This window comes from Polyodon spathula, chromosome 12 (assembly GCF_017654505.1).
Source record: "Polyodon spathula isolate WHYD16114869_AA chromosome 12, ASM1765450v1, whole genome shotgun sequence".
NCBI classification, from domain to species: domain Eukaryota; kingdom Metazoa; phylum Chordata; class Actinopteri; order Acipenseriformes; family Polyodontidae; genus Polyodon; species Polyodon spathula.
The window spans coordinates 39,956,378-39,982,041 of NC_054545.1; the positions used below are offsets into that span (position 1 = coordinate 39,956,378).

The 25,664-nt window shown below is 37.7% G+C and overlaps 1 protein-coding gene across 1 annotated transcript in view; it reads left to right on the forward strand.

The window, feature by feature from the left end:
* The first annotated feature begins 1,428 nt into the window (after positions 1 to 1,428).
* The window catches only part of LOC121324635 (acid-sensing ion channel 2-like), a 330,778-nt gene continuing 306,542 nt past the window's right edge, over positions 1,429 to 25,664 (forward strand). The window contains exon 1 of the mRNA XM_041266730.1: positions 1,429 to 3,011. Within this exon, the coding sequence (XP_041122664.1) occupies positions 2,448 to 3,011 (564 nt within the window). The 5' untranslated portion in view covers positions 1,429 to 2,447. The remainder of the gene's footprint in view (positions 3,012 to 25,664) is intronic.

Genomic DNA, 25,664 nt, shown 5'->3' on the forward strand with positions numbered 1-25,664 from the left:
AGTAGTCATATACTTATATGTACTTTTGTGGGTGGTGGAGAACTAGCCTATCGTTCATTTAAGAAGTGTTTGTGGCCAGGTCTTAATGGGAAGGGGGATTATTGTTCTCTCGTAAACAAATAGGTGATGTTCATTTCCCATTGCAAATCTGTGCTCAGCACCATGTGTAGGTGCAGCAATGGTGCGCACCCCAGTCCATGCACAAGCCACTTGGCCACATATTTTAATTATGCAATTCAAGTTTGCATAAAACATGTACATTCAGAGTTGTTTGTTAATGAAATGTGCTGCATAAAAGAGATTAAGATTCAGCAGGGGTTCAAACATACTGTAAAAAAAGCAATCTGAGCACTCGATGAAACAATTGGAGTTCGACTGTAAGAGCACTCAGAGTATAGTTTTAAACATGTTTCACTAAGAGCCATCCAGACCAATTTAATCTAAGCAGTGCTTGAGAAGGGTTTTGGTACAGTGTATATATATATAGACACACACACACACACACACACACACACACACACACACACACACACACACACACGACCAGAGGAAGGGTGGATATGTAAAAAGGAGGACAAATGAATCCTGTTTAAATCCCATTATACACAGCTGTAACAATTACTATATACACACAATTATTGTTCTGAGATTCAGCTTTTATTAGGGAGCTCCCCTAAATCCCTTGTTTAGAAAGATAAAGGGTATTAATGCTTGTGACAGAGCAGCTGTCTGCATTATGGGGGCGTGCATTCTCTGCTGAGTGACAGGCAGGAGATCGAGGCAGAGGTTAAAGTTGATGCCCCGCAGGTGGACAGGATTGATTTACATACCAACACACTCACGTGACACTACCAGCAGTGTCAGCGCATGGAGCACATACAACACAGTGTACGAAAACTTTGGTAGGATCTACAATCTGAATGAATCTTCTCTATTAAATAATAAACGAATGTTGCTGAAGAGTGGAAACCTTTTTTTTTTTTTGCCAATCCCACCTATAACACTGACCTCCTATGTTAATGGATTACCTATATATATATTATATATATATATATATATTATATATATATATCTATATATATATATATATATATATATATATATACCTGGGCTTGACACACGTATGAGTACCTGTACTTTATTGTTGAGTTGGTGTGACGTAGCTAGAAACCAAATTAAGTTCCCATTGAGTTACAAAAATGCAACAAAATCAATAAAATGATTCATCAATATAAAATGTAGCTGAATTGCAGAAGCATTCTTTTCACTACCAGCCCCCTTCCCATCTCTTGTTTTAGGTCTCTCTCTCTCTCTCTCTCTCTCTCTCTCTCTCTCTCTCTCTCTCTCTCTCTCTCTCTCTCTCTCTCTCTCTCTCTTCTCTCTCTCCTGTCTGCTTCAAAGCTTGCACGGTGCCCAGAACACTAGCACTGCTGGAAGCTTCTTTTGTGTATCTCAAAATCCTGTGATGGATTGAGCTTAAGCCTTCAATCAGACATGTGGCAGATGCAACAGATCTATGATTTACCCGTTTGTGTCAATTGTTTTCAGCATCAAGTCCTGAGCTTCCATAAACACTGTTCATTTCTCCAAAAAAACAAAAAACAGTGAAAAAAAGCAGCTGCTTTTTATTTTTTTCAGTCACTGACATCACAGAACTCTCACTGCCTGCAGGCTTCTGTATGCTTACAGACACCAATGTGGTGAGTCCAGGCAGCCTATTTTTTGTTTGTGCTGTGTCCCTTTTCCTAGCGCAGTTCTGTGTTGCCTTTTTCTTTTTAATTTCCTCTGAATCCTCGTCAACTGCTCTGAGAGAACCCCCTTTGCACTGAGGAGAAGGAGAAGAGGGGGTTTGACGTGCTCCGCAAAGCTTCCAAAAGCTAAGAGTCCGGCAGCTATTTCGACAGCCGGGAATTTAAATAAAGCAAAAATAAATGGATGATTATTATTTTCTCTCTCTTTTCCTTTTGCACACTCTTAATAAATTTAGTTCAAGGAGGCTGGCTGTTCCCTGTGGATTATGCACTAGTTAACTGGCTGCAGGGTGCTTCCTTGCTTCAAAACGTGCCATCTTGATTGTCAGGAGGAGGTGGAAGTGATTCAAGTAGGAGAGAGGGAGAGAAGGAGAGAGATACAAAAAGGTATTTTTTCATTGGCTGCCACTTTCCCTTTGCAGAGCTCACCTTGGTGGCTTCCCCGATACAGACGCCTGCCTCCCTCCTTCATGGTGCTGAAGAAGTCAAGAGGTAAGAGTTTGAATAAGGAGTAAATATTTACCGGCAAGGAGGCTAAAGACCTACTGATCTCAGCAGACGCTAATCTCTTGTGGATCACAAGAGATTAGTTTGAGGAGACAAAAGCTTTCAACCTTTAAAAAAAAAAAATCCCCTTCACCAAGGATTATATTCAGTCTGGAACCTTGGAATACAACGTGGATTATAAAAGAAGGGATGGATCTGAAGCAAACCCCAAGTGAGGGCAGTTTGGGGAGCTTTCAACCCACCAACATCCAGGTTTTCGCTGGCAACTCTACCTTCCACGGAATCCGGCACATTTTCATCTACGGGCCAATGACCATTCGTCGCTTGCTCTGGATGGTGGCCTTCATCGTCTCTCTTGGACTGCTGGTGGTGGAGAGCTCTGAACGAGTGGCCTACTTCTTCTCCTATCCCCATGTCACCAAGGTGGACGAGGTGGTGGCTAACAGCCTGGTCTTCCCGGCCGTCACCATCTGCAACCTCAACCAGTACCGCTTCTCCAAGCTGAGCCGCAATGACCTCTACCATGCTGGAGAGCTACTGGCCCTGCTCAACGTCCACATGGACATCCCTGACCCTCACCTGGCCGAGCCAGAGGTCTTGACCATCCTGAAGGAGAAAGCCTACTTCGAAAACTACAAACCCAAACCTTTCAGCATGCTGGAGTTCATGGAGCGAGTGGGACACGACATGAAAGAAATGATGCTGAGCTGCAAGTTCAAGGGCCAGGTGTGCACCTACCAGGACTTTAAAGTGGTGAGTCCCTGACTTCCTTTTATTCTGCTGCTGTGCTTGGTACACCTATTAGGGTAGAGCTACCACGTTTTCAAGAAAACTGAGCATCAACATACTGTTGAGACCAAATGGACACCTAAAACTTGACTTTGCATGGGTACACTGAACTCATTCTCAGCAAACATAATGTAAACTGTCTTGCTTAGGGAATGATTAAAGACTCCATTGAAAAAATATCAAAACAGTGGCATCTTATTTTGATACAGCTGAGAAATATCATTCTCAGAAGCTGTTTTGAATGAAATTTGTGTTCCCTTCCTGTCCCATCCTCCCCCCAGTATAACTTTATTCCTAAAAGAGTACACACTCATTTCTGCCTCTGCCTTCCTTCTAATCTACCCACTACACATATATATAATATATATATATATATATATATATATATATATATATATTGCACTTGTTCAGTAAGTATACATAGTATTTATTACAATAATAATAATTCAAAAGTAATAATCAGTAATACTGTATATCCAGTCTGGATCCAACAGGTCAATCACTAGAAATAATTAAAGACAAAGTATGAAATATAATTTATAATCAGATAGCTAATTTAATAATGAACAATAAAGTTTCTAAAGTAATTATTATGAAATTATGTTTACTTTAGGCTTAATTTTAGGCTTAATTAATTTTAATAAATATAATATATATATATATAATATATATATATATATATATATATATATATATATATATATATATGTATATAGATAGAGAGAGAGATAGAGAGAGAGAGAGAGAGAGAGAGAGAGAGAGAGAGAGAGACTTGTACATACACATATTAATTTCATACAAACAGCTGCAGCTCTTCCTCCTCCTAACCACACACAACCCCTCACTCACACATCAGTGCTGCTGAAAGCTTTGCTGGTCATGGAGAAATAAGCAAAGTCAATTTCATGTTTTCAACAACAATTTCAACATTAACCCTTTGCGGTCCTATGTCAGACCATGTCCAACATTACAGTTTTCAAAAAGACGTAAAGCACCGGTCTCTATTATTTTTTTCTCTGGAAAAAGCCGAGAAAACCTTTCAGTGGCGAGTGAGACCAATAGGAGCCGAATGAAGCTGAAAAAATGGGTGTATCTGAGCAGTAGTGGTGATCACACAACATAGTGGGGATGATGAATCTGATTAAGATTTAGTTTGGAGCAGTACAATCTGTCCAGATATAAGTTCCACCAGACATCAACCAGGCTTTAAACTTTTAAAACAGCAGACAGTTCTTTAGAAGACTGGGGGTGTGGCTCCTCATGATTCCTATCAATAATAAAATGTTCTGTACAATTAAAATCACCCCCACTAAAATCATATGTGCAGGATTACAATTAGACAAAACCTGGCTTAATTAAAAAACAAAACAAACAAAAAAAAACTCTTTCTCTGCTCTCCTTTGATGCATATAAATTATTAAAAACAATATCAGTACGTTTAAAACGTGTTTCTGTGTCTGCTGCTCATCACCCAGTCCTTGTCAACCACAGTGAAAAAATTGAATTGATTCTGTGCTTCCGAATATATCACATTTGCCGTGAATATTGAAAGTCCACGCAACTTCAATAAGTGAGTTGGGGTCACTAATCAATAATAATATATATTTTCAATAATATGAAAACTTTTCTCCTAAAAGACATTACATGTTTAACATCTAGGCTTTTACACCCAAGCGAAAATGGGGTTGATTGAGGACATTATTATGTTAGGACTGTGTCATAACAGTTCATTAACAATCAGATCATCTTTAATGAAAGGTGAGACATTTGAAAGAATAGCTTTAGTGACAGGTGAAGCTAAAGGTAAGACGCTGACAAAACCCTTTTATCCACAAACCTTCTTTAACAATCCTGTTCAGTAACAGTTCATTGTTAAGAAAAACAACGATGGCTTCATTCATTCTTTAAGCATATTTTATATTTCCGTATCCTATCTTTTCCCCGACTGGTAACAAACACTCATGCACTGTTAATGAATTGTCTGGAATACATTTAAATCCGTGCCTGCGGGTCAGCGACCCAAACCCTCTCTATTTGGAACTCATGACGGCTCCAAACAGGAGAAAACACTAATCAAATAAGGGAGTATAGTATTCAGGGCACCTTATTTGTATTGTTTAAAGCACATATTTTCTTAGAGAATTGATTATATAACGAGATCCACAGGTTAGTCCTGCTTATAACAATAAAAAATAAATAAATAAATAAGTGAGGAAAGTTTATGACACAGAAAAGGTTGACAAGCCCACTCCTGGTCATAAACTTTACTGTATAGTACCTCTCCACCCCCCTTTGGCCATGGCATGTATACTTTAATAATGCATACATGTTTTTTTTTTCTTTTTTCTTAGCTGGGCAACGTCTCGTCCCCCATAGATTTCATATAAACAGTTATAGAACTTTTTTTGATTATAATGCTTGTGAAATAATATTAAGACCAAGAAGACATCTGTCTGCAAATAAACAAAACATTGCTCATCTATTCCATTATGGAGTTCAAACTTTAAATTTCCCTGTCCCCTCAGTACTAAATTGTTAACAAAATGACCACTGAACCCTGAAAAAGTTGCCTAATAAATACAGAATACCAGGGAGGGAGGGTCAACTACAGAAATGCCTTATGCTTGCTTTTTTTTTTTTTTTTAGCTTAACACAAATTCAAAGGGGTCAATTTGATCAATAGACCTTGCACAAAAAAGCCAGTGTTTTTAGAGCATTTTACAGAACCAGGGAGTCTACCTGGATGCAACCCAGGGTCATTAAAAAGTGCTGTAAAATACTCTAAAACCCAAGATGTGGCTTATCAAAGTATAGGCCGATCAGTCAGCAGTAACAATGATGTACAAACTATAGAAACTATAGAAACTAAATAAAAGTAAACTCACTTGGGGGAATTGCAAGGCTTATTTTTCTCTAATTAACATATAAGAATACAAATTCCTGCGTGGCTTCTAAATCATTACTCACCTCGATTCTACTGTTCTTGTTCTGTATATTGCAATGCTATTAGGCCATTCTGAAAGTGAAACTACCCTTTTTAGTATTTATCTGGAGGACTTGGTTTGAATCCAGTTGACGTTTAGTTCAAACCACAAAACTACCACACAATTTGGTGTTTGGGTCAGGCTTGTGTTGTGCTCAGTCACAGGGCTGGGATGGGATATTCTTGTGGTTTCTCCTGGCACCATGTCTGTCTGAAGCCAGTGTCCCTCACTTTGTCAGATTTCCAAAAGATGGACATACAAGAACATAGCTTATTAAAACTGTTGTAGTGTCTAGGCAGACAGAAAGCCAAACAGACAATTCCACTAATGCTGAACAGTTTAAGTTTTGAATTTAAATCTAAGCACCTCTCATTTTGTTGATACTGTTCTCACATGCACTCTAACATGACAAGAAAACAAAAAGAAAAAGGACATGGGGGGGGGGGGGGGGGGGGGGGGCATGTATCAAGATCGACCAACGAAGGGTTAAATTGGCGGAGTGTAAAGTAGCGCTCTGCTGCGGCACACATTTTACCCCATCCCGAATATATTGACTGGCCCAAAATTAATGATGCATGGTGTAAGCTGGCAAATTTAAATGCAGAAATCCTACTGAGCCAGTTTTCTGAAACCCTCAAAATGGGCTACCCATAGCCCAGATTAACAGACTAATCCGAAAAATAGTGCGTCCCCTCCAAACGGGCTACCTCAGTTGAACAATAGGTAGGTCATTTGGAGAGGCAACGACCCGTGTTGGCTAAGTGTGCTGACTTTATATTATGTTATTATTATTATAAGACTAATAAAACTAAATACACATAATGAAAATGATATAATGAAACAAGATTATTATACAATCACTGTAAGCGATTGCACATAATGAAATAGCTGGTATTGAGCTATAATTTCATCATTGGGAAGATCAAAAAGGGTAATGCAGACCCTAAATACTCTCCCTTCTTCTCAGTACTCTCCCTCTGTTCCTGGGTTGTTCAGGAAGGTTAGGAGCATGCACTCTCCATTGTAAAAATGTCCAAATTCAGGATATCACGAATTTCAAGGCAATGCCTATCCTGTTGATTTCATACTTTTATCAAGTAGAAGCAGTGCTACAGTAGCTGTACACGGTCCAGCTCAATGTCATGCATTTGGTTAATATGGCAAAGGGGTCAAACAAATACCAGCTTCATGATTGGTGAATTTCTCATACTGTACAATGACATTTCGACATACTACGACTAATGTACAGTGTGTATAAAGAAAAACACAAAAGCTTCGGTTTTGTCATTTCAGATTTGCAGATTACGTTTCTCCCATGTTTAATATTTTGGGATTAGAGGCAGCAAGATAGGCTATAAATTACAATGCCATTTTAACTGATGTGTCAACATAGATTTTAAAGGTTAACACAACTAAAAAATGTTGCTGAATTTCTCATTCAAGGTTGTTTTTAAAAAATCTATTTGTCTGCTTGTCATTTTTTTTTGCAGCCAACACAGACCTTTTTTTTTCCTTATAAATTTAGCTGTTGCCAATTATTTTTATTTTCTCCCAATTTGAAATGGCCAATTATTGTTTAGGCTCAGCTCACCACTACCACCGCTGCGCTGACTCGGGCCTCGCCGGGAGCCACTGAAGCCCTCGCCGCTTCTGCCGTTAATTCATTAAGTACATATACATATCACACATATATATAGGTACATCATATATCTACATATACATGAATATATATATATATATATATTAGATATATATATTATATATATAGATATATATGTGTGTGTTTTCCTTACAGGGAATCAACCTCCAGTTTAGTTTCCAGAATGACAGCAATGCTTCTGAGAATGCAGTTCAGTGCCCCAATCGGTTCAATCACAATTTGTGATGCTCCAGGTTGAAAACGTGTTGGCCCCGCCACTGGAAGCAATGTACAATAACAGAATTTATCTTTTGATAATGTTTGCTTGAGGGCTTTTACGGTTCAGGGATTACTGGTTTAGTGTCTAATGTGTTTGTGTGCTGAACTTCTTCATGGTCTGGTGAATTGTAAAGAGAGATCTGTATCTGTGCTATAGACCTGCTGTGGTATTAAAGCAGAAGTCATCTTGATTTACTTTGAACTGTCCACTACTTGGGACTAATAAAGGATTCATATTGTCGATCTTTTTATTGAACATAAGTAATGAGTTTCTATAATGGTCATTTTTTTAAAAATGCATTTGTTTAGTATTCAACTATACTGCTTTGGTTGCTTATGCATTTGTTTGATATATAATAAGTTTGGTTGAATATGCGTTTGTTTTACTGTACATACAACTGCAGTATATTTGTTGCTTATGCATTGTGCAATAATTTGATATATAGTAGCTTTGGATATTTGTTTTAGAACAACACTATGGGGTAGATGTACTAAAGTGTTGAGCCTGTCGCAGACCAGTTGCAAATGAGTCTGAAGTCTAGGGTGAAATGTACTAAACAAGTTCAATGCTATTTCTGGCTTTTTAGAGAATGCTTTGTGGCAGCAGTTTTTCTTTGTGATTCAAGTTTAGATGAATATGTAATTATGGGCGTTCCTGCATAAATTCGGGGGCGGAATGCAAATGAGAATTCTCAATTATTATCATAAGCTGTACGAAAGCTGTCGGGAACTGCAACACTTACTAGAGCTTTTGAAAGCATGTTTTAAACAGTTGCAATTGTTGCTGGCATTTCCCAGTCCATTTTTTCTTGTGCGTTGCTCAATGCATTTTTGAGGCGAACACCGAAGTACCTCATTTTCATGAAAAGCAGGCTGTACTTACAAGTCTTGAAAACTAATTTCTGTGACATTTCTGTTTTCCCCCAATGTGTTGGGAGCAATAAACTGCACACATGTGCCACTGACCCCTCTGGGACATTCTAAGCATCTGTAGAGGACCATGAACTATTTCGTGTCAATTGTCTAGGCTAGTAAGTAGACCAAGTTAAAAATAATAATAGTAGTAATTAAATGCTAAAATCATTTAGTTTCAATTTTAAATAATCTTTTATTCACATTGTGCAATGCAGCAGCATGATTTATGAAAGTGCGCTTGGTATTCATTTGTTTTTACTACTGTACTGTATACTGTATAGGCCTACAGTACAGATTTATATTTTTCCATAATGTAATGTGCAGCCTACACAAAACACAATTTTATTTCAACGCAATGATTTGCATTTAAAATGCATTGAACACTATAAATGTATGTGTGTTGCGATTTTATTTAATTGTTTTAAAACCAGACACCTCCTTATATTAGACAAACAAATCAGGTTTAATGAGGGGCTATTGTATGATTAAGAAAAGCTTTTTGGGGGTGAAGGTTGGGGCCCCACTATAGAATTTGATGGGACTAAACTGCCTTTCATTTTGCATATATATATATATATATATATATATATATATATATATATATATATATATATATATATATATATAAAGTAGGCAAAATGATCTAAAATGAAGATGAAACAGAATGCATTGTGCAGATGATGTTTACATTTAACAAAAACAACATTATTTTGATTCTTGCACCCTTGCATGCATAGACTATCCTTCGGGCACCCTCTGCTGCAGCAAACTCTCACAATGTATAATGTATAATGCTAGAGATCTCTCTAAGAAGATGCAACAGATATTTAAATTAGTATATTGCAGCTGTCTTCATTAACATATTTTTTCTTAGTTCATATGACAAAATGTATACTTTCCTAAGTGTTGCAAGAAAAATGCAAATTGTGGTATGTTTGCGCTGCAACTGGCATGCTTCAAATATAATGTAGCTGGATTAAAACAATGACTCCAGTGAGGGTTAATGAGGAATTAAGATGGCTTTCTCTAATAATGTTGTCATGGTAATTGTAATATATGCACAATAATATTTTAATTATTCGTCATGCATGTATTTAGTGTGTCTTTGAATATCGTGCAATATTCACTAATGTGTCAAAACAAATGCAATGTATTACTGTTATCTTTAAAACAACTTTTCTAAAACACCAAGTTCATTGCAACACTTGCCTATGCATTACTTACCAAAAAACAGAATTATAAGAAAATAATCCAATGAGGGTTTCAAAGATCAACACTTGAGTGGTTGATGACCGCACCCCGGAAATGGATTTACAGGAAACAGACATCCCAGAAATGCTTTTCAAAACCTTAGAATCACAAACCAACCAGCAAATCTAGACCACAACAACACTCAAAGTTACAAAGAAAACGTCAATCTCCCTCCTTATTTACATAAGTGGTGCCTGGGTCTACTAACCAAATTAATACAACACATTATCACATACCCCCAGAACACCTACTGGACACTAATGTTATTGCATATATACTGTAAAGGTTCCTTACTGGACACTGGAAACATAACAATGCCACACTGATTTCTCTGTTTGATCTCTTTGTGCACCTCAGCTTTGGAAGCAGCCTTAATGAATGTAAGGTTTTTAAGCTATTTCCTGCATGCACAAAGTCCAAACAACACAATCTAAACAGTCTTGAATTCAGCAAAACATATTGTACAATAACTTGATAAAAAAGGCCTCAGGCCTATACTGTTGGGTTCAATCCTAAAACCCCAAATCAGTGTCCATTGCTTCAATACCGGCTATTTCTTCTCATTTCCCCAACACCAGTAACCATGCAAGAATGACAGTTCCAGGACTTTGATGCAGCTGATCAATTACACAGCAGAGCTTAGTGCCTGAAAGTTGTTTGCTGTTTGCAAATGAACAGCTGTCATTTTGAAGAAATATTTCTTTGTGTTACGACATTCAAAGAGGAATTCAGGATTTTACAGTTTTATTCAATTATAAAATCCAAAAGTCTGAATACACTACACTAGTGTACAAATGTATTAGAACAATGAGAATTTCAATTTTCGGATATTTAAAGATTAGACACAAGGGTGAAAATGTCAGATCGATTTGTGCTTTAATTAGGCATTTTAAACAACTTCTGTAAAGTGTCATGCATTTTACCATTTGTTGCTATGTGTTCCTTCTCTCTCACTATTTTAAATTAATTGCAGGTGTGGTATATTAAAGTCATCAATTAAAATAGACAATCACTAATTTGCCTATTTTGACAATTTCCCAAGATTTCCAGTTCCAGTGGTTTGGTTTCATATGCACCTCAAAACAACAGAAGCAGTGGGGTGTTCTAATACATTTGAACACTGCTGTACATACAGACCATCAGCAGCAGTTTTTTTTAATATCATCTGAAAAGTGAATTGAGCATTTCTTCCTGCTATTGCCCCCTGCTATTCCTGCTTCTATTAAATACCAGCACAGACAAGCAACAGAACGCAGGAAACATCGTCACAAACAGCTAAGGATGTAACAATCTCCACTGGTTTTGTTGCGTTATATCTGTGTTTATAGGTTAAACCTACAATTTGAGGGTTTAAAGTTAGTGACGATAGGAACAAATTGCTCTTCAAAATGTAATGAATGACTGTAGCAACTCCCTTAGGTAAGACCACTGCAAAGGTGGAAACCAAGGTGGGAAGGTTTATGCCAGTCAACCGGCACACAGTATGAATATAATGTATATTCATCATCATGTATACAGCTGCTTTAGTTAGGTAAAGTTATCTGAAAATGCAAACCCTTAGCTAAAAATCACTGAATTGAGCGACTATGCCTAAGCTCTATTGTGGCACAAGCGATGCTGTTTTGATTGCGTCCTTTAAGAGCTCAGTGCTAGGTTTCTGGTGGCTGCTGGTTGGTGCTGGCTTGTTTGAAAAGATGAGTGTTTCTCAGGCTGAGGTTATGTCCTATTAAATAGAAGCCAATACATTTTATTGGGTTCTCTCTTCCCAGAGGAAGTGACTTCTTGGTTGTTAACTATGACTAAAGGGCAGCTTGGAAACTTTCATTAAATGTGTGTTCGTTCCAAGGTTCCAGAATTTTATGGTGTGTTATTTTTCAGCGCTGCCAGTTGCCGTGTGTATATTTATTTTTTATGATGTATATATTACCATATCGTTTTCACTGACTGTAGTGTACCTGCAGTGACCTTCTGTACTGGGAATTATGTGGCAATAAAGAGTGTTATAGAAAGGTGAGCACTCCTGCACACTCTTCTGTAGTTATTTCAGGTGTCCTTTATGCATTGGTTTCCTTTGTGATGTCATTTATAAATACTGGTATATGAACGAATACAGACACAGGCATTTTTGCCACCAAATACATTTCAAGCATTTCAAGCAGTGTCTGAATATTCAAATATTTGTCCCAGCACTAACAGTAAGCATGGTAAAGCATTGTAATGGGAAAGGCATGTTTGACACATACTAAACTATAGAAGGACTGTGCAGATTTACACTGGGTTAGATCATTTGAAAGACTCAGACAGATGCACAGCAGTATAGTAATTACCACTGTATGCAGGCCTGGAGCAAGGCCTAGGCAAACTATGCAGCCACCTAGGGCAGCAAGATTAGGGGGCACCAAAATAAATGATATTAAAGCAAAAAATCTGCATTGTGGGCAAAGCATCGCTCAGGTGAAGTTTAGCACAACGGTAACTGGCATCACACTGAAAAAACCTATCCAAACATGCTCTTGATATGGAGTGATCGATAGTAAATGCATTTTTTTAAAATGTTTTTTTTAACTGACTAGCTAAACTACAAGTCGTTATTACTGATGTAATCAAACAGCACTTTTCTTCCAAAGACACTATTGTCTCAATGCATTTAACAGACAGTTGGTTTGTGATTATTCAGTTGATCTGTGATAAGCAATCTGTGTATCTTAATTACAACTGAGAAATGTATTAATAATAATAATAATAACAATAAAGCTGTGTCTTACAACACAACTTATTAACTAATAATAAATCTAATAATAAATAATAATAATAATAATAATAATAATAATTATAAAGTACATAAATACACACTGGTTTCATGTTTGTGTACATGCTGTGCATAGAGAAGATGTTTGCTGCCTTCGTGCTTCAGAATACATGCTTACCCTTATGAAAAAAGAAAAAGAGGTATGCATTAGGACTTGTGCAAGTATTCTAGCAGTTCATTTATTACAGTGCTTTGTGTGACTGACAGTATTGGGGAAGGTAGTAGTTGGTGTCTTTGGTGCCCTCTTTGCTAAGTTTGTATTTTCAAAACATACTGTACATTGGGAGTGTATATAGTTTTCACCTTAGATAAACTTTTGTTTCTCAATGCATTAGATCATTTGTCTGCACAGATTCATGTTGAATTGTGATCCATAATGTGTGCGGTGGCATTCAGGCAGTGGGGGCACTGCCCGCAACATTGCTGACAACAGCGTGAGGCACTCCAGCCACTGTTCCTCCTCCTCCTCCTGGAAGGGGCAGTTGACTGCAAAGTGCTCCACTTCCTGCAGGCAGGTCACCAATGCGAGACCTCGAGAGTCCCAGCTACCCTCCTGCCTTGTAGCTGGCAGGGGTGCTGGGTATTCTGGCAGTGGCAACGGTGCCTCCTCCCTTTTTGGCCCTGGTGCCTGGGAAGTGTGTCCTCCTTCTGGCTCTTTTGGACCGGTGGCTGTGGTTGGATTTCTTGGAGCAGCCACTCCTCCGCCCTACTCACTTCACCCTGCCTGTAGTCTTCATGCCAAAGGGGGTCTTCGTATGGGCCCACGTTCCACAGGTGCCCAAACTCTTCACAAGCTCTGCACCACAGAGCCCCTTTCTCCTTTATCCACGACTGTTGCTCCTACGACCCTTAGATTTTCTTTATATATATATAATATATATATATATATATATATTATATATTTTTATCCTTTATTTTTGTTCTTTATTTCTTTTGAAACCTTCAGTTCCTGGTCTGAGTCTCTAAGGGTGCTATCCCATTACTAACACCATATGTGGTGTGGTAGCATCACAGCCCAGATGGTATTGGCAGTGAGCAGTGAAGGGCATTCCAACAGTGGCAGTGCTGGCAGCAGCAATGATGACAGCAGTGCGGGGCACTCCGGCAGTGGCAATGCTGGCAGCAGCAATGATGACAGCAGTGCGGGGCACTCCGGCAGTGGCAATGCTGGCAGCAGCAATGATGACAGCAGTGCGGGGCACTCCGGCAGTGGCAATGCTGGCAGCAGCAATGATGACAGCAGTGCGGGGCACTCCGGCAGTGGCAATGCTGGCAGCAGCAATGATGACAGCAGTGCGGGGCACTCCGGCAGTGGCAATGCTGGCAGTTGCAATGATGACAGCAGCGTGGGGAAATCTGGCAGTGGCAATGCTGGCAGCAGCAATGATGACAGCAGTGCGGGGCACTCCGGCAGTGGCAATGCTGGCAGAAGCAATGATGACAGCAGTGCGGGGCACTCTGGCAGTGGCGGCGCTGGGCACTCCAATGTTGGCAACCCTGCTAGACAAACACACACTGGCAGGGCTTCCAGCCTGCCACTCTGCCACAGATTAATTTCTGATAAATTCTGAATTGCAAATCTGCTTCATGTTCTCTAGAGGAAAATGGTTTGTTGTTTCAAAGAATACTTGAAACAGGGCCCTATCTTTGTGCCTTTATTCAAAGAGACAAACAAGGGCTTAGTTTGTGAGCTGAGTTCCTGGGTAATTAGCCCCAGGAGATACATTTATTCCCTGGTATAAACAGGCATTGTAGCATTTTTGTTTCTGAACTTGCCTTTGGCGGTGACATTTTTTTTCCTCCAAGCAAAACAATTCTCTTGCTGCCCAAAATCCCCTAATGTGTAATCTGGATTACTGTAAATTAAGTACAAAGCATCACAGCTAACTAAAATGGTAAAAAGTGAATGCACTGATTGCTGAACCTTCAACACTACTAACAAGACATTTTTATTCCATGCCTAGTGCTGGCACTTAGGTGGAACAAATGAGCTTGTAAGCGTGGAGTAGTAGATTGGTTTTCAAATGGAGTATACGCCTACATGTTGAAAGTAATTATTTTAATGCCTTTATCTGGGAGTACGGGGGGAGTCAAACAGCCAGTTGGGATTCCACAGGGAATGCCGCATTGGCAGCAATCTAAGTTTTCCAGAGGCTAGTAGCTCATCAAGCTCCTGGGTGTAAAGAGGTGATTGGCTTGGTGGTTGGATCTGAGTTCTCCAGGGCACTTGTGGAGAGTAACTGCAGTGAAGGAGCACAACTGGATATTTTTAATTGGGGAGAAAAACTGGAGCAAAATGATTTACCAATAATAGGTTAGAACACTTTCATTAAAAACACAGGGATTTGAACGAGATAAATCGCTTAAATATGGTCCACTGTATATTATATAATTTTATTAACAGAAAAAAAATACATTCCTAGTAGATTATGAATAGTATGTCAATTAACCCCTACGCACCGGACCGCTCTAATTTCAGGTTTTAAATACTGATAACACGATTTCTTTTCCAGGGTGTCTCACCACCCTAATAAGCCATGGAGCAATCAAATCAGTCTTTCTGAGCCTTAACATTGAATAAGGCTAGGCAATAGGAACAAAAAAAATGGTATCCTACGTGCCAGTTTTGCTTATATAGTTAAAAAACACAGGAAACTCATCTACCAAGTGGAAGAGGAGGACAAGATCGAGAGCAGGCTTTTACTTGATAGTACGTACACCACACTACAGCACTTTTATCTAGAGAGAAGGAATCCTGGTCATAAATCTCTCTCCTGACCTGTGATGGCGCTGTGTCAAGGGAACAATGTGCCTTTGACTGGATGTGCTGTCAATTAATTCCAGGGAAAGTTGGAAGTTGGCCATCCAGAAAAGGGGCGGAGCCGCAATACTGCAAGTCATTGTCCCCATGGTTGGCGAGGTGGAAATCGTGGATTGGATCAAGGGCGACTTCACTCACTACCAAGGGGGCGTGACTAATGGTAAAAAAAGGGGTGTGACGAGATAAACTCTTCCTTGGTTTTGGCTACTGAAGAACCGGTGAATAGATATAAAAACTGTATGTTCCATGTATTGTCAGTGTTGAGTGTTAACATAAGAACATAAGAACATAAGAAAAGTTACGAGAGGAGGCCCATCTTGCTCGTTTGATTGTTAGTACCTTATTGATCCTAGAATCTCATCAAGCAGCTTCTTAAAGGATCCCAGGTTGTCAGCTTCAACAACATCACTGGGGAGTTGGTTCCAGACTCTTTTTTACAATTCTCTGTGTAAAAAAGTGCCTCCTATTTTCTGTTCTGAATGCCTCTTTATATAATCTCCATTTGTGACCCTAGTCCTTGTTTCTTTTTTCAGATAGAAAAAGTCCCCTGGGTTGACATTGTCAATACCTAGAATTAGAATTCTGAATGCTTGAATCAGATCGCTGCAAAGTCTTTGTTCAAGACTGAACAGATTCAATTCTTTTAGCCTGTTTCCATATGACATGCCTTTTAAACCAGAAATAATTCTGGTCGCTCTTCTTTACACTCTTTCTAGAGCAACAATATCCTTTTTGTAGTGAGGTCACCAAAACTGAACACAATATTCTGGATGAGGTCTTACTAATGCATTGTAAAGTTTTAACATTACTTTCCTTGACTTAAATTCAACACTTTTTCACTATATATCTGAGCATTTTGTTGGTCTTTTTATAGCTTCCCCACATTGTGTAGATGAAGACATCTTCATAAACTCTTAGATATTTTCATAGATTCCTCCTTCAAATTCAGTATCTCTCATATGATATTTATAATGGACATTTTTATTGCCTGCGTAAAGTACCTTACACTTTTCTCTATTAAATGTCATTTGCCATGTGTCTGCCCAGTTCTGAATGCTGTCTAGATCATTTTGAAGGACATTTGCTGCTGCAACAGTGTTTTACACTCCTCCTACTTTTGTTTCATCTGCAAATTTAACAAGTTTGATGACTATATCAGAATCTAAGATATTAATGTAGATTAGGAACAGCATATATCAGTATCCTGATTTGTAAAAACTTGTGAAAAGTAATAACTTAATATATTTGCAATATTGTTCTCTTCATCTATGGTGTTGCTATTTGTATCACTTAGACATTTTACTTCCTCCTTGAATGCTCTTTTGCTATTATAATATTGGAAATTCTTTTTGGAATTGGTTTAGCCCACTTGGTAATGTTCATTTCTATCTCCCTCTTGGCCTTTCTAACTTCCTTTTTGACTTGCACTTGCAGTTTCAAGTACTCTTTCTGTGCACTTTGTTCTCGGTCCCTTTTAAATGCTCTGTAAAGTGCCTTTTTTAATTGATCTACTAAACCATTGGCCATTTTGTTTTAGATTTTGATTTGTCTACTTTTGGGATGTATTTCTTTTGCGCCTCAAGTACTACATTTTTGAAAAATAGCCATCCTTTCTCTGTGGATGTTTTCTCTATTTTACTCCAATCTACTTCTGTTAGTCTTTGTTTCATTGCTTCATAGATTGCTTTTTAAAAATTGTAAACCTTAGCTTTAGTTGTTACTTTTAGGGTTTTAAAAAGCACTTCAAACGAGACCATGTTGTGATCTGAGTTTGCCAATGGTTCTCTGACCTCTGTTTTAGTTATTCTGCCTTTGTTATTTGAAAAGACTAGATCAAGGCAAGTCATACCCCCCCTCCCCCCCTCTAGTTGGTGCCTTGACAAATTGTGTTAGGAAGCAGTCATTTGTATTTTCTACCATTTCAATTTCGGACTGTCGTGCTCCCCACCAGGTTTTCCCATTTTATATGGAGCTGTTGTTTTCCTTGGGTCAATCTCTCCTTCCAGAATCTCCATTGGCTGTTTCACAATCTTTCTCTTTCTTTTTGGGAGTCGGTGGATCACATTCATCATTAAGTTACTCTAACTCGGGTTAGCCTGTTTCTTTTTCTTAGTATGGCTTCTCCTTTGCCACACACATTTCTAAAGTCATTGTTTAACAAATTATTTAGTTCTGTTTTGTTAGACAGCTACACCATCCTGGGAGTTGCAGCTAAGGGGCCTAACCTGGATATCTCTGCACCAAAACAATCCCGTTGCAAACAACATTTTCACCCACTGGACCTGGACTGTGTTGTTTTTGTTTGTATTGTGTTGTACTGTTTGTAACTGTTTTGAAACAATATTACTTTGGTATTGAAACCCTTGTTTTAAGCTGTGTGTTACACTTAGTTGTGTATTACCAGCCACCTATTATTTTTGAGAAGGATTACTAAAGGAAAGCAAAATAAAAATATCCTTTGTCCTTGGAACTTTGTGTGGTCACATCATTTCCTGCACTGCATCACTTCCAAACCTGCACACTACTAATCCACTGCCACATTATTTATTTATTTATTTATTTATTTATTTGTTTGTTTGTTTGTTTATTTGCTTGCTTATAGTGGTGGCCACATTTATTGTATCACCCCATAATCTTTATGATTACTGCTTTATGATCACCATATAGTTCTTTAAAAAAAAAAAAAAACTTTTTTGCTATTGTTGATTTGCTGTTTGTGGTTCTATTGAATTCTGTAACTTTTGTATATAAATATGATTTTCCCTTCATAATGCGAAATTATCGAAAGTTAGGAAATATACAGTACATTATGTTTACATGCCAAAAATGAAATGCATTTATTTACTTGTTTGCTTTGCAGTGGTGGCCACATTTACTGCAGTAGCCCAATATTGTTAGGTTTACTGCTTTGTTGCCATTTATACTATAAACCTTTTTTATTTTCTATATACCTTTTGTTGTTGTTGCTGTTATGGTAAGTTTTTCTATGTACTTTTTAAAAATTGCTATTTGTGGTTATATTGAATTCTGTAACGGTTATTTGTAAGTATGATTTTTCTCTTCATAATGCAAATTATTGATTTATTATTTAATATTTTAATAAAAAGAACTGCATTTTGAGAAGCTGCAACTTATTTTACTTAGTCTGGACTACTTCCATATTCATGCCCGTGTATGGTCATTCTGCTTAGGCGTCAAAGGGTTAAAGCCAATATCTTAAACTAGTATGACCAGCTGAAAAACACCTTCAAGCTCGTCCAGGTTTAATATCAGCGCTAGACATTCCTGGAGCTGCTGATGTGACGAATGCATATTGATCCATTCTTCTGAAATATGTGCTTCGTCTTTGAGAATGTAAAGGGGAGCGGATGACCGCGCAGAGTAGCTTAGGGCTATGCATTGGACTGTCTTGTCTCTCTGTTATGTTGTCTTAATTGGATTCTTTTACTACAACATTGCTTGAAGGCATTCCTGAAGCTGAAGCACTTTGTACAAGGTTATAACTTGCTCAGAATGCTGTTGCTTATTATAACTCTCCTGCTTTAGCAAAACTGCAATTTCCCATTCAGTTATAATGATAAATATAATATTTTTTATGTTAGAATGTATATTTTTGTTTTAGGAGGCTTTTGCGCACCCTTAAACAGTTTATCATGCTATATTCATACAGTCATTGTGAAGTTTGTCTTATTTTCTTATGATTGTATTGTCCATTCAGATGCATTACAGTGGGTAAACCTTTTTACCTTAATTCTTTGTGGTACAAAATGTAATACGTCTGCATACAATTTATCGTAGCATTTTAAATTCCATTCCATTCCATTGTAATAACTGGGTAATTATCTATTGTTATTACTCTTCCCTTGCAACTATTGTGTAATTACATTGAAAAGACTATATGAATAATATATTGATACAATTGCACAATAACACCATAGGCATAGGCTGTTTCCATGTAATTACACAGATTCCACCAGTACTTTCCATGTAAGAGCAGGGACCATTGGTAGTTACCCAGTTATTACCATGTTATTACACCGTATGTTAAAACATAGCACGTAACAGTTATGCACATTTATTTAGGTACACTAATGTTTAACCTTTGTATACTTATTTTTGACTTATTTTAAACCAATTTTCAAGAACTGTAATAAAGCAACTGCTATAATACACAGTAATTAGAGGCACTTAATGTAAACTGCTATAGTTTCTTGTTGGCATTTACCAGCAATGTAAGGTATAATATGTTCAGATGTATTACATTATTTGTGCATGAGACAACGCTCTTATGAGAGCAGTTGCTATAGTCATTGCTATAGAAAAAAGCAGCCTAGAGCAAGTAACTTACATTTTTTTTCTTTAAACTTGCATGCCCATGTATAGCATGTGCGTACGTATCCAAAGACACTATAATTTCTAGATACATCATGTTACCAACATGCACGGAGAAGTTTAAGAGGTTGGTTTCTATGGTTGCAAGGTCAGCTTGGCCTTATGAACAAACATGGACATCTCAGGTACTCTAATATCTCCTACAAACTGTCTTCTTCACTTAAGCAAAGAATAATTAAAAAAAAAGAAATACAAATCTGACAAAGTTGATAGAGTAGGCAACATATTCTTAACTAAAACTTATTTAATTTTGTCCTGATAAAAGCTTCTCTTGCTTCTGTATTTTATTCAGGCTTGTTAAATATTTGTTATTCATACAGAGGCCTGACAGCTGGAAATGTAATAGGCCGCATGAGCTGGGTTTTCTTGTTTTGTCACAAATAATATACCTGTTCCTGACAAGACAGTCCTTTTGGGTGTTTTGAAAACTATTACCAGAATGACAGTCTAAAGAACCATAGAGGCCCTGCTTAGCACTCAAGAAATGGCTTATGTACAGAATAGCTATATTAAACACCAGTAATAGTTCCATTTCTGGTGCTGGCTTATTATTCCCCACAGGGGATACAATGGCAGGAATGTATCTTGAGATAAGAAGACTTTATTCCACATATAGTGTAAATCGTTTTTTAAATACTTTATCATGACTCTAACACCTAATTTTCTTCCCTAATGACACCTGGGTCTAAATGCCATTAATCCAGTTTCTCTGAACTATTCATTTCCATTTCCTTTTCTATACTATCCTGTATATTCGCACCATGGCAACCGTCACATCAATCATGTTAAAGACACTTCTCAAACCTCTCAAGCATCAACAAACACAAAAGTTTACAATTTTATTTATTTTTTTAGTGGGGGGAGGGGCTCTCAAATGGTTGCAATTGTTAGAAATGGATTCAATAATAAAGTTATATTTATATTGTTTATTCAAGGCTGATACCTTTTTATTGGACTGCAATAAAATACAGTTGAACGCTTGTGTTCATTTTATTACACTTAATTTGGTCTAATACAAAGGTAATAACCCTTGATATTGTGAATTTACAGTTGGCTCCAGCAATATCGATACAGTACAGCATGTCAATGTGTTTAGCTGCTCTGACAGCCAATTCAATTACACCTCGTTCCGGCTGAAAGTATTAGAGCTGAGCAGATAATGAGATGGGTTATTAAACACTGGCGCCCTCCGCAGTGGATTGACTGCTGTTCACATTGAACTTGCCAGAGGTGATTCCGACTTGATAGCAAAGAAAGGTCACAGACTATTGTGCTGTAGCTGGACTGATCGAGGCTAAGCATTCTAATTGAAATCTGTAGTACAGGGAACATGGACAAGCTACTTGCTACAAACGGCATAACAAGTCATTAGCAGAAACAAATCCACAACAGCAGAACTCGGACAGAGGGGAGGGGGGATTATTGGTAACACTTATTGTAAATAACTTGATATGCAAACATGAGTGTTGAATATTTTGTTAATGGTTAGTTCAGTAATAGGTAATAGGCTCACATAAACAAAATAATGAATATTTATTGACATCTGTCTGGAATGTTTTCTATCAAAATTATGTTTATTAAACTTGAAGAAGGAGCTTTACGAGTTCAAGTTTTATCATAGAGTATGTTATGTTCTGTTTAGTATTTCTAACAGTAGCACTGTTGAGCATGCAAGTTATGCATGAGAATTCTTCAATAGTCTGGAATCTTTGTTTCTAATGACTGTGCCAAGAAAATGATATCCAAAAACATACTGCAAGTAATCATGCATTTGTCAGTGTTTTGATTGAATCTATAATGCTAAATTAGATGTCAGTCATTTCAAATGATGATTTGATTTGATAAAGATGCATCTGATAATCACACAAACTGTTGACAAAGTTAGACAAAGCATTGTAACCTCTCCATATTGAAATGAGATCGCTGCAATCAGCCCTAACCGACGCCTGCAGTTAAACATCATAAGACTTGACAATCGGACTGGCGCCCTTGATTGTTTGCTGGGTTGCAATTAAGAGTTTTCCACATTTATTAATAAGCTAATTGCCTGTATTATTTAATCAGTTAATGAGTGTATTATGCACAATTACATACTCTTAGGAGACAAGCTTTGAATATTTCAGAGCAAACAAAGTTTGTAATACATCAACAAAGTGCCTTGTATTTCTCAACCTGATCATTGGCAATTCAAGACTTTCTGACCCTACAAATCACCCCAAAAAGGCAGCTTCCAAAGGCTTTCCACTGTTCTTCATCGGTACATAATTGTCTAGAAAGTAAAGTCTATTTTTTTGTGGCAGGGCTTTCTAAAACACAGAAAAGGTTAACATCTAGGCCACACTGGCACAAAATCAATGGACGCTAAAGGCATTTAAGACACGCAAATCCGGTGTTCCCAGACCAGTTTACAGAGCCAGATCCTGCTCTTCAGAAATAACCGATTAATCAATTCATCCGACAATTGCATTGGATAATATTTATACAAGCCAATAACACCCTGCATTTCAGCAAGCCCTTAGTTCCTGTTCATTTAATAGAAGGCTAATTTCATTGAGTGTATCCTGAGATTCAATTTAAAGAGCATAGAGCTTCAAATGTCATTTTAAAGATTTTCTTGCTTGCTGTCATTCTGTGTTTCATCCATTTTCCCTATAGCTGCCTATTCTTGATTTCCAATTAAATGTAGTACTGGCTGTGGGCTGCTATGATAATGCCAAGAGCGTATCTTTCATACCAGTAACCTTTCAGCATATCCTGTTGTGCTCAGGTGATATGTGCACTTACATGTATTTAATGTTATTATGAGCACATTGTCTATAGTAGTATTCCCCCCCCCCCCCCCCCCCCCCCCCCCCCCCCACTGGACGTTTTCACAGTTTGTTGTGTTACAACCTGAAATTTTGAAATGCATTTAAATGGGATTTTTTTTCTTTTGATTTACACAACCTACTCAACACTTTGGAGAGGCAAGAGAATTGTTATTGAGAAATAGCAGTTAATGAAAAACAATTTAAACCAAAAAAAACAGAAATGTTCATCCCCCTGAGTCGATACTTGGTAGAACCACCTCTGGCAGCAATTACAGCTGTCAATCTTTTGGGGTAAGTCTCTACCAGGTTTGCATATCTGGATCATGCAATATTCCTCCATTCTTCTTGGCAAAATTGTTCAAGCTTTGTCAAGTTGGATGAGGATTGTTGGTGGAAAGCAATCTTCAAGTCTTGTCCCAGATTCTCAATCGGATTCAAGTCCGGGCTTTGACTTGCTTTTAAACCACACCAGTGTTGCTTTGGCTGTGTGCTTGGGGTCATTGTCCTGCTGAAAGGTAAATCTCAGTTCCAGTCTTAGGTCTTTTGCTGACTGAAGCAGGTTTTCCTCAAGGAATTGCCTGTATTTAGCTCCACCCATTTTGCCCTTTACCCTGACAAGTTTCCCAGTCCATGCCGATGAAATGCACCCCGATAGCAAGATGCTGCCCAAACCATGATTCACAGTAGGGATGGTGTTACCTGGTGTGCTGTGTTGGGTTTGTGCCAGATATAACGCTTTGCATGTAGACCAAATAGTTCAGTTTTTGTTTCACTGGACCACAGAATCTTTTGCCACATCTTTTCTTCGTCTCCCACATGCCTTTTTGCAAATTTCAAGCAGGATTTTTTTCAGAAATGGCTTCCTTCTGCCACTCTTCCATACAGGCCAGATTTGTGGAGTACCTCAGCTACTGTTGACACATGGGCAGTTTCTCCCATCTCAGCCATGGAACGCTGTAGGTCTTTTAGAGTTGTCATTGGCCTCTTGGTGACTTCTCTGACCAATGCCCTTCTTACCTGGCTGCTCAGTTTGGGAGGACGGCCTTCTCTAAGCAGATTCTGGGTGGTGCAGTATGCCTTCCACTTCTTAATGATCGACTTGACTATGCTCCAATGGATATTCAATGCCTTTGAATTCTTTTTATACCCCTCCCCTGATCTATGCCTTTCCACAACTTTATCCCAGAGTTGTTTTGAAAGCTCCTTGGTCTTCATGGTAGTATCTTTGCTTTGAATGCACTACCCAACTGTGGGAGCTTACAGAGACAGGTGTATTTAATCTGAAATCATGTGAACCACTTTTATTGCGCACAGATGGACTCCATTTAACTTATTGTGTGAATTCTGAAGGCAATTGTTTGCACCTAAGCTTTTTTAGGAGTGTCACAGCAAAGAGGGTGAATACTTATTTAATGAAGACTTTTCAGGTTTCTATTTTTAATTGATTTGTTTTTTTACACACACCCCCCTCCCCCCCTCCCATGGCAGATAACTGTGAGGGCATAAAACTATTAGAAATACCAACAGCTTATGTCAGTTTAAAGACTCAGCAGTAAATAAAAAGCGAGGCCTCTCTCACTTGTACTATAGTTATTGACGAATAGTAATGGTTAAGTAAACACCTACATTTTGCTTCCAATTACAAATGGACAAGGTTATAAACATATTCAAAAACCCTTAATATGTGTTTAGCTATCACTATTGAGAATCTCAGTTTCAATTACTATCTACTTTGCAGTAACAAGCCAAAATAGAGATATTTTATTTTATTTTAATTCAATACAGCAGAGTCAATTATCCAATATAATTGGGACTGATACTAGTTTGCATAATCAATTTGTATGGATAATCAAACAGGTATTAATGTATAGAATAAAGTTAACACAAGTACCTACTGATAATATATAGCTAGTAACCTATTATATCACATTAAGCATACAAAATTACAAAGCTTTACAAATCATTAAATTAATGCAATTCAGCAAAACTTTAACACCTAATAAACCATAGTACCATTTAGTACCATTTGGTACCATATAACAAACTTTGAAAATCATTAAAGAATAAAATTCAGTAAAACTTCAAAAATTCAGTAAAATGTTTCTATACTTTAATACTTGCTGTTAAGGCATTGTAATAAAGTGAAATTGAAATGAATAAAATTAAAGCTCTTAGTCTATAAAGAGGTATGTGAAAAATACAGCGAACAAGGGGTGGGGCTTAGCTGGAGATGCAGTACTGATGTCCTTTTACCATGCAGTGTCTTTTAAACCTGTTTTTCTCTGAAAAATAAACATTTTAAACAGTGCTTGTAAAATAAAAGCATGTGTGAAAATAAATTGACGCACCTGACAAGCGCTGAATAAATGGACGGCAAAGGGCTAATAATACTTTTAGTTATAGAATCAGTTTGTTATATTTACCTATTTAAAACCGTAACCTTTCTTTTTGAAAAAGCAGACGAAACACAATGGTGTGGTAACTATGCATAATAACAGTGTAATTATGTATAAGTACACGTGTATTTACTAAGTAACTACTATGTAAACAAACAGTAATTGGAGAAACTTAATGTAAAGTGTTACCGATGATTCTGCTAACATAAGTTAATAACACTGCTGTATTTTAATGCAATCAAAGCGATTTAGCCATTCCAGTGGTGTTTTTAAAAGCCTGGCTTGACCCACCCCACACTCCCGGTAACACTTGTAACACCA